Source organism: Gallus gallus, chromosome 5 (assembly GCF_016699485.2).
Source record: "Gallus gallus isolate bGalGal1 chromosome 5, bGalGal1.mat.broiler.GRCg7b, whole genome shotgun sequence".
NCBI classification, from domain to species: domain Eukaryota; kingdom Metazoa; phylum Chordata; class Aves; order Galliformes; family Phasianidae; genus Gallus; species Gallus gallus.
This window is the reverse complement of record NC_052536.1, coordinates 10264911-10278854: the sequence shown is the minus strand read 5'-3', so window position 1 is coordinate 10278854 and position 13944 is coordinate 10264911. Positions and strand designations below refer to the sequence as shown.

General features: G+C 37.0%; 1 protein-coding gene across 1 annotated transcript in view; it reads right to left on the bottom strand.

Annotated features, from left to right (window-relative positions):
* Positions 1-13944, bottom strand: part of INSC (inscuteable homolog (Drosophila)) — a 105269-nt gene that overhangs the window by 71976 nt on the left and 19349 nt on the right. Inside the window, exon 2 of the mRNA XM_046941998.1 lies at positions 10933-11023. Coding sequence (XP_046797954.1) covers positions 10933-11023 — 91 coding nt within the window. The remainder of the gene's footprint in view (positions 1-10932; positions 11024-13944) is intronic.

Sequence of the window (13944 nt, the reverse complement as noted above, 5' to 3'; positions counted from 1 at the left end):
TTAGTTTTAAAAGTGGCATTTTAAAAAAAGTTAAAAAAAGTAGTTTCATTTTTCATCTATAGCAAAAACCACATCTCTACTCTTATCTCTCAGTGAAGTCACTGGCCCAGATTTCAAGCCTGGTGCATAAGTCAGTGCAGAGAACCACAGCTGCCAAACTTTAGGTCTTGAAATGTATAGAGAAAGCAATCTGAACAGGTAATCATTAGCTGAATTTACTGCTTCCCCGGTCTTTTCTTGTTTCTTTCCACATTTATCCCTCAAATGAATTGGACAACCTGTGCTACATCAAAATTAAGATTTACCAAAGTTGGCAAAAAATAGTCTACACATACATGAAAGATAAAAAAAAAAAAAAAGGAAAGAACCTACTGCAAGCAGGACATGGAATTCCATTTCCAAGAGATTCCTTCCAAAGTCAATTATTCCTCAATTCTAAGATTTATTCAAATGTGAAATCAAAGGTGAATTAGCAAACAAGTCACTCACACAGTAATTTCTGCCAACAGGGCTGGGAGGAAACAGATGTAGTTAAGAGTTACCAGTTAGTGCTCCCAGTTAGCTATATACTTTGTGTTCTGAACTCAGAGTATTTTTTTAATAAATGGAAGAAGGGATGATAATTTTCTACTGGAAATGTTTGTTTCCTGACTAGCTAGAAACCATGGATCCATAACTAGGTAATGTCCACTACCTTTTAATCTCTTTATTTCTTAAACTACAGATAAGACGAGTGAACTTTTCCTGCCTGAATATGGAAGATATACATAAAAAAAATTGTCACTGCCATAGAAACAAATTCACTTCCTTCCTTCATGTGCATTTCAGATTGCATCTACAAAGTCCATTTCAAAATGCAAAGCTGATAACATTCACAATAATTTGAGACTACAGTTGTTAGTGAACAGGGCACTTTTGCTCTACAGCACTTCCCAAAATGGTGTTTTCAACCATCTCACAATCCAATGAATAACCTCAGTCTACCCTGATACCACTTCTGGTTTTCCTCTTCTTTCCTTTTATAGTTTATGTTTTCAGCTTTCCCTTGTTTTACCCCTACCTAGTCTTTATTCTGAGCACAAATGCCACTTCCACTCATGATAGTGGAAAAATATTTCCATCACCTTTAATTGGACAGAATATATTTCCCTGACATGAATGCTTTCTGTTTCTATTGCACTCCTGGAATAGCTTCTACAATAAAGTATCCAGAAAAAGAATGATATAGAAATCATATACCTGAAGCATAGTCTCTACACAAGCAACTTAATAAAAAGATTTTTCTTTAAAAAAAAAAAGCAAAGAAAAAATTGCATACCTATAGTTCTTTAGGCTTATTGCCTTAAATAAAATAACATATATATACTTCATCACACCTATTGAAATACTGTAAGGGGCAAAAAGAATCAACCAGCACCGCTAACAATCACCTTTCAGCTTAATATTAAACTCTTGTATGCATCTCACTCCATCACTCCAAGTCCCTCAGGGTTAATGCGAACTCAGAAATCCAGCCATACACAGACACCAGCAAATTTAATGAGACTAGAAATGGGGTCAGGCCAGCGTATTTCTTAAGATCACTACACTATTTGTCAGAAAGGGGAAAAAAAAAAAAGCAAGAAACCATTTACAAAGTTGTAGCATTGTTCTGCTACCCTTCTTAAATTTGCTCATTACAGGTTAGAGAACAAGTGATTACAAGATCCTCCCACCATCCCTAGGCAGCAGTGAACCACATTGAGAGAGACTAGGCAATTAAATAAGGAAGAAATTCCCAGGAAACATGAACTGAAGCAACAAAAACTGGATTTGACACAATATGGCACCAGTATTTCCAGCAAATAGCTCAGAAGTCAAGTCTCAGCTTGTCAGAGTAAGATCATTAAAATATCCTTAATGGAGTTATTAAAAATCAGACTGGAAGAAAACACCTCAGAAGTGTCATGGTACAGGTGATTAATCACTATCCTCTTTTATAGCTACTGATGAAAAGAGAGTTCAGTGAACTTACATGCCAGGCAACAACTCTATAAAAATGACAGCAAGATATGGCACAGAGAAAGAATAAGCCAGTTTTTGTGAATAGAAATGTATTAACATTTAGTAGAAACAGTTGCTAGATAGCATTCAACATTACCAAACCTGAAACAGTGCAATAGGATGATGCAGACACAGTATCAAGCACAACAAGGTACACCAGGTCACACCATACAGGGCTCTACATAAGGATCATTAAAACAGCAGCTGGCAGGGATCTGTTAATAAGGACTTCCGCTGCATTTCACCAGCTGAGGTGGAGGAAGGAAAGATGCAGGAAGGAGAACTGCTTGCCTTAGGTCAAGGAATTAATCAGAGGTATAACCAAGAAGAGTGACGTATAATGCTTAATCCAAAACTAAAGTTCCAACAAACCTTACTGCCCTTCTGGAGACTGATGGCAACACTTTCTTAAAACAAAACAATCACAAATTCAGTGAGTTTTTTGAGCTTTAGGAAGCCTTCATTATTTTGATCTGTTTTGGAGTTGCATGAAAATGTGTATTCCTATAAATAGGACGACTACTTTCCTTTTCAGCCATTTTTCTCCCATTTGGTAATCTCAGTGACTGTCTCTAGAATGTTTCGAAGCTTGCCTTTTACAGGAGAAAGATGTGTCAGATATGCTGAGGCCAGTGTCCAGGATTGCATCCTTAATTGCCATCCAGAGCTAACAAGAAAAATTCCAGCTAAATCATATGTGATAACAAAACCAATATGGCTTGACTGCTAAAATGAGAGGCAGAAGCATGCATCTTTCTTCTTGCCAGTAACTTCAGATTGCACTATATGCATAAAATTGCCTAGAAAGTCCAAGCCTTACAACTGTTTTGCAAAATAGCTGACTTCCAATACCATTCTGTAAATGGGAAAACAAATAATACAGTCTTTACTGTAATCTGTCAGGTTTAGAAAAACCTGGAAAGTAATCAAAGAGTAGATACCACAGGGTCCATTTTCCTTTTAAGCTGTATTGTTTATAGCTAATGCTACATAGCTTTGCTTCCCTGAAGACTTTTATAACTGGCAAGCTCTTCCATACGTGATGAGACTTGCTGGCTAACAAACGCAAAGCAAATTTTTTAAAGATACACACCAAAAGCTGTAGTCAGGAAAATCCCTTGGTGTAGTTTGCAGGCAGGGTGTGAAGCATTCCTGTGCTCCTGTGGAGCAGGGCAGAGGGACGAGCACCCTTCAGGGACAGCTTCAGGATAACCTGCCAGTGCCAGCATTACCACTTCAGGTTCGCTCCTTCCTACACCCAGGAAAACAAGCTTGAGAGCAGCCTCAGCCCTCAAGCACAGCACTGCTGCCAGACACATAGCACTGCTCAGTGACTGCACCAGGCTAACTGTGAGCTGCAGGACTGAATGCTCTGGGACATACATGGGTTTCTCAGCTCCTCCACTCTTCCTCATCTTGCATGTCACAAGGCACCAAGTTATCACACCGGTCTGGAACCTGCAGTGATCTAGTGTTTCTTTCTCTTCTTTGGCCATACAATTGCTGGGAGAGGTTCCTTTCCCACTGCTAATGTACTAGGTTCAGATGCAGTTCAGGCTTAGCATTTTTTGGTGCCAGAAAGCTCAGAGGCAACACAAAGCCAAAAGTGGGGCTCTTCAGCTATTCATGGTTCTAATATAGTATAACATAACATTATTGCTTAACAACATCTCAAAGGAGCTATTTAATTTTTCTATGGTATTTAATGAGGAATGCTTTTCCCAAGCCTTTACAGCAAATAAGCAAGATATGACAAATAAGTAAGATGCTTATATACTTTAAGGTGGTACCATAACTAAACATTTTCAGGTCTTCATTTTTGTCTCATCTTTTTTTCCTGGGGAGATCAGATGGGGGATACACATGGCACACTGCCTGTGAACTGAAAAAAAAGAGCTTTAATGCTACAGTTGGAATAAAGCAGATCAACTATTTCATAGGCAGAAATTGCTGAAATAAGACTGAGTTAGAAAGGGTCCTATCCAGAAAAGATACCAAGTACAACACTTGTTATCTTAAGATATTCATCAGGCAGATGTGGTCTTTTTTCTTAATATAAAGTGTATTTTCTACAGAATTCCACATTTCAAAACATGCATTCTGAAAATAATTAAGCTTCTTATATGATAAAGGCTATACTAACAGTTCAATCTCTGCATACTCTGTATCACATACTCTGAAATATGTCCCTGTCCCTGAGATTCGGGGTGAATTCTTAGTCATTAAAGATGAAAGATGCTTCATCATTTAATAAAAAACCTGTCCCTAACTAACACCAAGCCACAAATATGAAATACCAACATTTAATGAAGAAAGGTCTAGTAAGGCAAGTTGAAGAGGTTGTTTAAATTTGTCTGTTTGTTCACACTTTAAAGTCACTCCAACTTCTCAATTACTATAATGGACAAACTCAAACTTACTTCAGGTTAAAAGCCAGAATTCTTTTGTGACTTCTAGAGTTCAACATAAAATATTATACAGCATATCTCTGGGAAGTAATATAACATGTTTCTGCAGCATAATATACAATTAATGTAAAGCTATAGCAATAAAACTATCAGAATGAAAAGGTTAGGAAAAATCTTGAATTCTGGCAGACTTGCACACCCCCAAAATACATAAAGTACAAGTGAAATGCAATTATTTTTATTGCCTCTGAGCTAAACTGCTGACCTACACTTTAACATCCTGAATATAGGAACAAAGATATTTTACCCATGTATTCAAAGAAAAAACCTGTTGAGTTCATATTCCTCCCGAGTGCTACAAAATGATGGCAAATCAATAGGCACTACTTTGCTAACATCATCCTTTGGATCCCGTCAACTAGCGACATTTGAAAATCCTCCCTAGAAATAGCACGTGGACACACAGAAGTAGCTATGATTTAGCTTCTACCAACAAATCAAGCAAATTGTATCAACAAGGCAAACAAATTTTACTCTCAGTTTTATTACAGATGGAATATAAATCATCAAAACAAAAAAAAAATACATTATGATAAGATAGACGTCCCCTTCCTTAAGCTATGATTCTTTACTGAATTGCTATAGGGTAACCAAGTGAAATGAAAAGAACACGAGGTCATTATATGAGGTATCATTAATGCCACGGACTATGCTACAGCTAAATTTGTTATTTATAGCTTTATTGGCAAAGCACTCTTCTCTCTTCTGTAACATGCTGTTCGTGGAGCTTACTACTACTACAAAAAAAGTTTTCCAAAACTGTTTTCAACTCCATAGAAAGCATTATATTCTCAAGTGGTTTTTCTAAATTAATGAAGCAGAAATTCATAGAGCTGTAGAAGCACAACAATCAAAAAATATTCAACTCCCAGATTGTGCATCACAGATAACGTGCATTTGTTCCCTACAGTTTCTTAGGTGTTTGTCTAAATGTTGTAGAGAGCCCTGACAGGTGAGTTCGAGAGAGAACGTAGGATTTAAATTAGTAGGACCAGATCTGCAACAATAAGTAACCTGTAAAATACAAATAGGAAATACAGATGTTGTTTTTCACTTCACAAGGAATGTTTATCAGGCAGGAAGTTCACTTTGCATGATGTAGATGGGAAAAGCCAGAAATACAGAAGAAGCCCTTTATTATTAGCAGCAGATACTATAGGAAGCCATCGAACAAAAAGAACTCAACACTTACAGAAGATGTCTAAGTAGCACAAGGACATGTAAAATCACTGATTAGACAAAGCGTTTCAAGCACCTCTATTTAAGCAATTATATTGATGAACTTGAGCACAATCTTGAAGTTATGCATGCCTACAAATGGGTTGTTGTTCTTGAAGAGTCAACACGCTATTAAAAAAGGAGAGACAAGTCTTATGAGGATCAGCACTAATAATAGAAATGGTTACAAAGCATAGAAGACGTGCAGATACAGAGAAAGTAGAAAGGTGGCTTATAACAGCTAACAAGAATTGATAGTGCTAGAAAAACAAACTAGAACGAGATAAAAAGGGAATCGTTTTACATGGGCTAATTCACAGAAATCACATCCGTAGGACTCATTCACTTGGGCATTTCATATTTAAAAGATAGGTGAAACAGGAAATATTTCAATAAACTAACATGCAACCAAAACTACTTGCTGCCCCAAATTCACTAGAAAAGAGATCTTGAGCTTAAACCCACACGAACAGGTCACAACAAGATATATAGATCCTCATCACATACAGAACACAAGTGGCAAGAGGTCCTTGGGCAACTGAATGAGAAGGAATACACCTGTGTAATTTTGCCTGTTTTATTATTATTATTTCTTTATATGACTAGATAGAACTATTTCCCTGCCTTCAACTTCAAGAACTAAATCACACAGTACTGGGGTAATTTTAGACACTTGGGGTAGAAGTCTGACAAGCTGATATAATTTTTTTCCTCAAAGTCATGTTTGAGGTTGTATTTATTAAAAAAACAACATGTGAATGCAATATTAAACACATGCTGAAAGACTCATCATTGTGTCCTGCACCTCAAATGCAATGTTATCAAAATAACTCCTTTCAGTTGTATAGAGGTCACATGAAGTTTGAGAAGTAAAAATCAAACATGTAGATATTAAATTAATTCAGTCCCTGAGTAGGTAAAAATGTAGCATCTTGCTTTACAAAGATCATTACACTATCCTCCTTACTAGAAACATATTGCCAAATGTGTTTTCCATTTGAGACTGTAACTTCCATTTTAAAAAAATCCATTATAGATTTCCATATTTTTCATTTTAAGATGCCTCTATATTCCATGAAAGCCTGCATGTTTGTTATTTTGATAACAAAGAAAAACCAAGTAGAATCACTGCAGTTTCTAGAGTAAAAAATAAAATAAATTCTCTAGCTACAAGTTTCAGTTTTCAACTTCTGACAAATATTCTCTGTTAAATAGCAATTCAGTCCAAGCAATTTTTTTTTCTTCCAGTTTCCATAATTTTTAGCGTCGTTTCAATCAATACCACTTTGTTTATTGGGCAAGCAGCAGAGTACTTACAGTTGCGAAATACATGGTTCCCACCACTTCATGGATGGAATGCTTTGGTCCTAGAACTTTGAAGATGGCCTTAGAAATGTTTCTTTTCCACTTGGTTACTGAAAGCCTGTGAACAATTAATCTAGAATATCCTGCAGCCTGTAACAAGATGATGTCCATAGAATCATAGGATGGCCTGGGTTGAAAAGGACCACAACGATCATCTAGTTTCAACCCCCCAGCTATGTGCCGGGTCACCAACCACTATATCAGGCTGCCAAGAGCTGCATCCAGCCTGGCCTTGAATGCCTCCAGGGATGGGGCATCCACAGCCTCCTTGGGCAACCTGTTCCAGTGCATCACCACCCTCTGTGTGAAAAACTTCCTCTTAATATCTAACCTAAACCTCCTGTCTCAGTTTAAAACCATTCCCCCCCCTTGTCCTATCACTATTCACCCTCATAAAACATTCCACAGTCCATAAGATCTGCTGAAAAAATAAAGGTATTAGTTCTCCTATGATTATAACTCTGCATTGACTTACAAGATATACTTTTTTTTTTTAGATATATTGAACATGTTCTTTGTTCCACTTTAAAGTTATCCCTATAACAGAATTTTTTTTTTAAGCCCTTGCATGCACCTCACTCATTCAGTAATTTCCACAATATCTGATATAGCGTACAGACTAGATGTAGTCAATATGGCTTGTATATTTCCTTTCATCAGAGAGTAAGCATACACATGCAGACCTCCAGTCACCATTACCTACCATGCAGAAACAGAAAATAACATTGCAAGAAATTAAAGAAGGTAATGGAAAAAATATGTATATATTTAGGGTAAAAAAAAAAACAACAAACAAAAGGCATACTGAAAGAAATTCAGATCTCTCCAGAGTTGACTACCACTTTAACAACTGCTTAATAGCTGAGGGCATGAAAGTCTTAATTTATGTAACGGGACACCTAAGATACTTTAGAGAAGTTATCAGAACACCTGCAGATACATGGCACAGTTTAAAGAGCAGAGCAAGGCTATAAATATGCATGGGGTGACCTCATTCATATTGTTCTTTCATATGTCTCAGGTCCTTAGAGAACAGAAAAAGGAAAAACGTAACAAAAGGAGGAAGAACTGACTTTTGGTTAAGTACTGGGAGACAGGAAACCTGGATTCTAATTTCGGCTCTGCCACAGAAGTACTTTGTGGCAAACTGTTCTGATTTCAGGTGGATCAAGTCAAGGAAGTGATTTTCAGAGATCTTAACTACATGTGCCTAGAGTTCAAAGACTTGTCTGGTTGCTCTGCCTCACCTTCTTCATCTGAAGCACAGTGATTAAGAAAAAAATACTCTCATCTATGGCATAAAACTCTGTAAGGAAAAATAATAGTATTAAAAAATGTCTAAATTTATCACCAAGTAAGGCTTATCTTTTTGCTCCTCATTCACAAGAGCATTCACTTTTAACAAAAAACAAAAAAGCTTTTAAATATTCAGCGTTGCCTTTGCTCCTATGCAAGCTGAAGTTATAACCCAGAGGATTATCGTTCATTTTTAAAACTGTAAGGATGTTCAGAGCATGTATTGAACAGTCCAGCAGTATTGTATTTCTGAGGCTCGGGAAGACAGACTCACTCTGTCACTGCCATCGCTTAATTTTCAAGAGTGCTTCCCAGTTTTGTAGTGCAAATTTCAACATTTTTCAGCAAGATAACTTTATCTTTGTTTCACTTTTAGATTCCTAGTTTCCGTGGAGAAACGTCCTGTATTTAAGAAGTTGTGTATTTATGGGGTTTTGTTGTTTTTGTAGTTTAAGTACTAATTGTACTGAGTTTCTCTCAGTTACAAGAGTGAACAGAACATATAATCCAGGAAAACAAAACCAGCATCCTATTTTGCTTTTTGAGTACCTTTGTGTAGCTGAATGACTTTAGATTCAGTACTCTAACTGCTAATTTTTGTTTACTGTGCAATATGGAAAGTGCAAGAAACCATGATTACCATGAAAAATGGGTACACTGTTTTAATTTAAAGCAAACAAAAAGGCTGATGAACTTCTTATTACAAAGGAACAGAGGAAAGGGACCTAAGAGAAAGACCATTTCTTTTACATTAGCTTTCCCATCTGGAAAGCTCACCTGAAATATGAGAAAAGCAATTCCAATAGAAAGACGGAGTAAAACAGAGTAAAGAGTCAATTTTCAGAAGCTACACTGAAACACCTGGGGACATGAGAGAGTATTTACTTATTTTACAATCTCACTACAAACACTTGTCCTGCTGGGCCATGCACTTCACCAGAGCATAACACTTGCTGCTGTATGAGACTTTTCCCACATAACTTGCAGTAAGATACAGTGAAGAGTCAACACAAGGTGCGTATTTTTGTTAACATAGTGTAGTGGAGTCCTCCTGCCTCCCTGCACACAGCAGAACTGACTCACAGGCAGGTCTCCTTTTCTGAAGCTGTAGGCTAGGAACTGCTGAACTTTCAGAACTTTTCAGTTCTGTGCTGTTACATCTGAGCACCGTACGCACTGTTACTTCTCCACATTTCCAATCACTAATATGGACAGTCTGCAGCTAATATCCTCATTTACTTGCAAGAAAAGTTTGCCACTTGGATCAGCCCTTGCCATCCACAGGTCTTACTGCTTTTGGTCCTGCTTGCATCTAGTTTTCTGCAAGAGGCTTCACTGACCCATTTTGCAATGGAAGCTCTTGCACAGCAGTTGGTCTACTATTATACTACTCTTCAACTTCCAGAAGGAATTAGTTATTACTAAGAAATTAACCCAGATATCTAGCACCTTATCAGATATGAGCATTTCCAAATGCAAGTCATTAATCTGACAGCACTGCTGTGCATCACTGATGCAATATTCCACAGCTACATCCCATGGAATAAAAATTAAAACTAATGAATGACAGTATACCTCATTGTTGTTTGTACCAGTCCACTTCACACCTCATTACCTAGAATTTCTAGGACTCACTGGTTTTCAATACATAGAATCCAATATATGGTACTCGTTTACTTCATATCTGGGATCCCCAAACTGTTTTCCTCCACCTAACATTTCTTCCAGAAGACAGTGTACACAAATTGTCTTTCTGCAACTGAAAGCCAGGCGGTGTTATCAAAATATCTGCTGGAAGATTCAGATAGTGAAAAAATAGAGAAATACCAAAATTCATTGAGAAGAAAAGCCTCATATTCTGAGAATGCATGTCAGCAGCTAGTTGACTGCAGGAAAGAAAATTTGGCCTGACGACAGCTACAAAAAATAATGAAATTTCAATCCTTCCTGCTTCTGATTTTACCCCTGTATTCAGCAGCCCCCAAAATCAATTATGCTACATATCAAGACGGTAGCTCAATGAAAACATAGAATGATAGTATTTGTTATCCATTTTTCCCTTTCCATGAAGCCTCCATTATCACAGACGTGAAACTATGTGACAGATACCAGCTGCCAACCTGGAGCCAGATTCTAAAAACCAATTGATTAAGAGTCACCAGTACTTCCAGTCACCCAAAGGGACATTAAAACTTCAGTAGAATCTTGATTATTAGTACCACAGCTACAAGTAGAGGAAGTAAACGAGGTTCAGTAAATTTATATTTATAGTTTTCAGTAGTCTTCAGAGTAGAGGGAGTGCTAGAGATTTCCATCATGACAAAGAGCCAATCCAGTAAACTGTCATTGCTGTACCACAAGCAAGCTCACCCATTTAAAACAGTAACTTCACGTTTACTGTCATGATATACCAGGGAGAATGTAAACACATTCTAGAAATCCATTAAAAAATGACTTTTTTATTCAGTTTGGGGTCCTAAATAAGAAAGTAGCTTTGGCAGCATTTAGTCACTTAAGTCTATATGAAAAGAGTACCACTTACCGCTGAACAGGTAAAGGAAGGGAATCTAGGTGGTCCTCACCCTTAAAAGCCATATTTATTCCCTTATGTATTCTTCTCCATAGGTCACAATCTGAAGAAAAAAAAAAAAAAAGGTCATTTAGTAAACCTCAGAAAACTCAGGCCTCTTCAGTCCAGCATGGCATGGTATTCTCTACTAATTTGTGGAGTTAGTTCATTGGAAACAATTCAAAAGATTTTTTTTCCCCTCAGGATATCACACAACTCCAGCAAATAACCCAAGTCAGTAAGTACATTAGGCACTGGGCTACCCGATCTAGTGGGTGGCAATCCTGCCTGCAGCAGGGCATTGGAACTACATGATCTTTCCAACCCAAGCCATTCAATGATTTCACGGCAGAGGAAATACAGGGTTCTGTATATTAACAAACTCCTTGGATTACTATGCCAGTCAGAGGCACCTGGGCTGAACATATTGCTGAGTCAACACAGCTATTATTTAGCTTTGTTTTTAAGTCATGTTGCATTAACTAAAAAAATTTCTTCTCAGTGCAAGACTAATTGTTCAGGTTATCATGAGAAAGAGAGCTTAAAAGTTAAAGCAAGTGCACTGCCATATGATTTTGAAATCTGCTAATATTACATTTACAGAAAGATTATTGTTGTCCAAGTAATTCAAGTATTAGATCATAGAATCATAGAATTGCTCAGGTTGGAAAAGACCTTCAAGATCAGAGTCCAACCACTAAAAATATCCTTCTACATCAAGTAACTTAATTTTCCTATTAGCTCAAAATGCTGTACACATCTTCCTCCATGTTTCACCTGAGAAGAATCCTCCAAATATGATTGTACAGCAAAAAATAAGAAAGTACCAAAGAAGTGGGAACCATCTCCCTCCCACAGTCCTCTATGAGGAAAAAAACAAAACCCACACCCATCTTACATTAGGGCATTATCCATTATAAATCAATGAATATTCTGAACAGAAACCAGATGCTTTAGTCTACAGAAATAGTGAAGCAATTCCCACTCATCCACATGGATGGAGGAAGAGCTAATGTAAAATATTTTAAGGAAGAGATTAAGCCGTGACTCAAGAAGAATGAGGAGATGAAAGAATTTGGAGGAGGCAGGAAGAGTGGAGAAAACAATGCTTTCTTAGATGTGAAGAAAAGCCTGGGATGAATGGATCTCACTCAAAGAAAATACTTGATATGGGAAGTTAATGCTGTCTCTGTCACCAACTAAGGGGGAATGTTTTTTTGATGCAACCACTTGTGAAATTCTGCCATTTTGTATTGCCTACTTCCTGCAAGCTGAGTCAATCAGTATTCAAGAAATTTGCTGCTCCAAATTGCTCCTAATGGATGCTGAGGACTTACCTTCCTATCCACTTGATCTCATTGCTAATGCACGTCCCTAATACATAGGGTTATTAGAACCAAAACAATGTGTTCTACATGCTACGTGTTCAGCTCACTACCAGCTCCAAATTACTTGAGTAATGTTGCCTCTATCCTACCACCTCAAATCTTCCCAGAAGTACACAAACAATTTTAGCACATATTTCAGTATACTCCTTTAATTAGGTGCATGTGAGAAAAGTGTGCTTTTTCTTATTTAAAGGGCAATTTCAGTTACGAAAAACTCTTAATTTTTTAAAAACTACAAGTGTACAATATTTGATAAACTATACCTGAATTATTACATCCTCAGGTATGAAAACATTAGTACACATTTTCCTTCTCCCATGACACTCCACAATCAGAAAACAGGCTTGTTTGTTGGTTCTTGTCTTTTTTTTTAAATCATTTTTCATATGATGTACAAATAGCTCTAACAATTGGAAGAAAGTTTTTTTTCCTCTATTAGTAGAGTTTTATTTTATTTTTAGTCTTTGTCAAATAGATTTAAGAATATCAAATGCAAATAACCATAGCATCAGCTTTACTGTAAATAGCTGATGGGTGCTACCTCCAGTTGGGGACGAGACAATCAAAGATAAACATATCTGTATAAAATCTTAATTTCTGGGATGATTTCTCCTACCATGTAAAGAACCAGGAAGTATTCACTCAGTCTGCAGAAATACAGACTTGATGGACTCTGATCATCTCCTGTTCAGCATGAGGTGTAGGACTTACCATCTTCTACAAAATGAACAGCTCCTCAACAAGCTGAAGCCGTCTCACCATTAGCTCAGCCCACTACTAGTATACTCACACATACACATCAGACATCTGATGTATTCCATTACTTATTAACAGTGACAAAGTACACAGATAATTATCGCATCTCATTGTTCTCTGTAAATTAGAAACATGACAAAAATGCAGGGTTTTTTTGTTTTTAAATGTTGTCTGCCCACAAAACACGCATACATATTACAGCTAATAGGCTTTAAAAACATAACCAGCTCCTACTTAGAGGTCATTCATGTTCCAGAAACAACAAAATACCTCACCTATATCTTAACCAGTCTCAAAACTATGATTAGAATTCAGCTCAAGATTTTCAGCCCAAGCTGGTGTGTACATAAATGTTACACACATTGCATATATGTATAACATACATACAAAAGAATAAATTTATCTACCCTATGGATACTCACGGGAAGCATTAGCAGAAGCTATGTCTTTTTTTCATCAGCTTTCAGTGAATGCTGGATCAGGCCCGCAGCTGGCCAGACATGCTGCCTAGGCAAGTGTACCAAAAATAACACTGCTTCTGATTTGCAATACTGGTCATTTTGGTACAAGCTTGAGTAGCACCCTTGTGCTGAAATAATAAAAAGAACTTATTCTTGGACTTAAATAAGGCCAACTTTTAATAACTTCCATAGGATTTTACATAAATGTCTCTATATACGTTTGCATCATCATCATAAATAAGTTATGATCATGTTTAATTTTCCTGGTAGATAGCAGTGTGCACACAGAATTAGAATCATAGAATCGCTGAGGTTGGAAAAGACCCACAGGATCATCCAGTCCAAACATTTGCCCTTCATCAATGGTTCTCACTAAACCA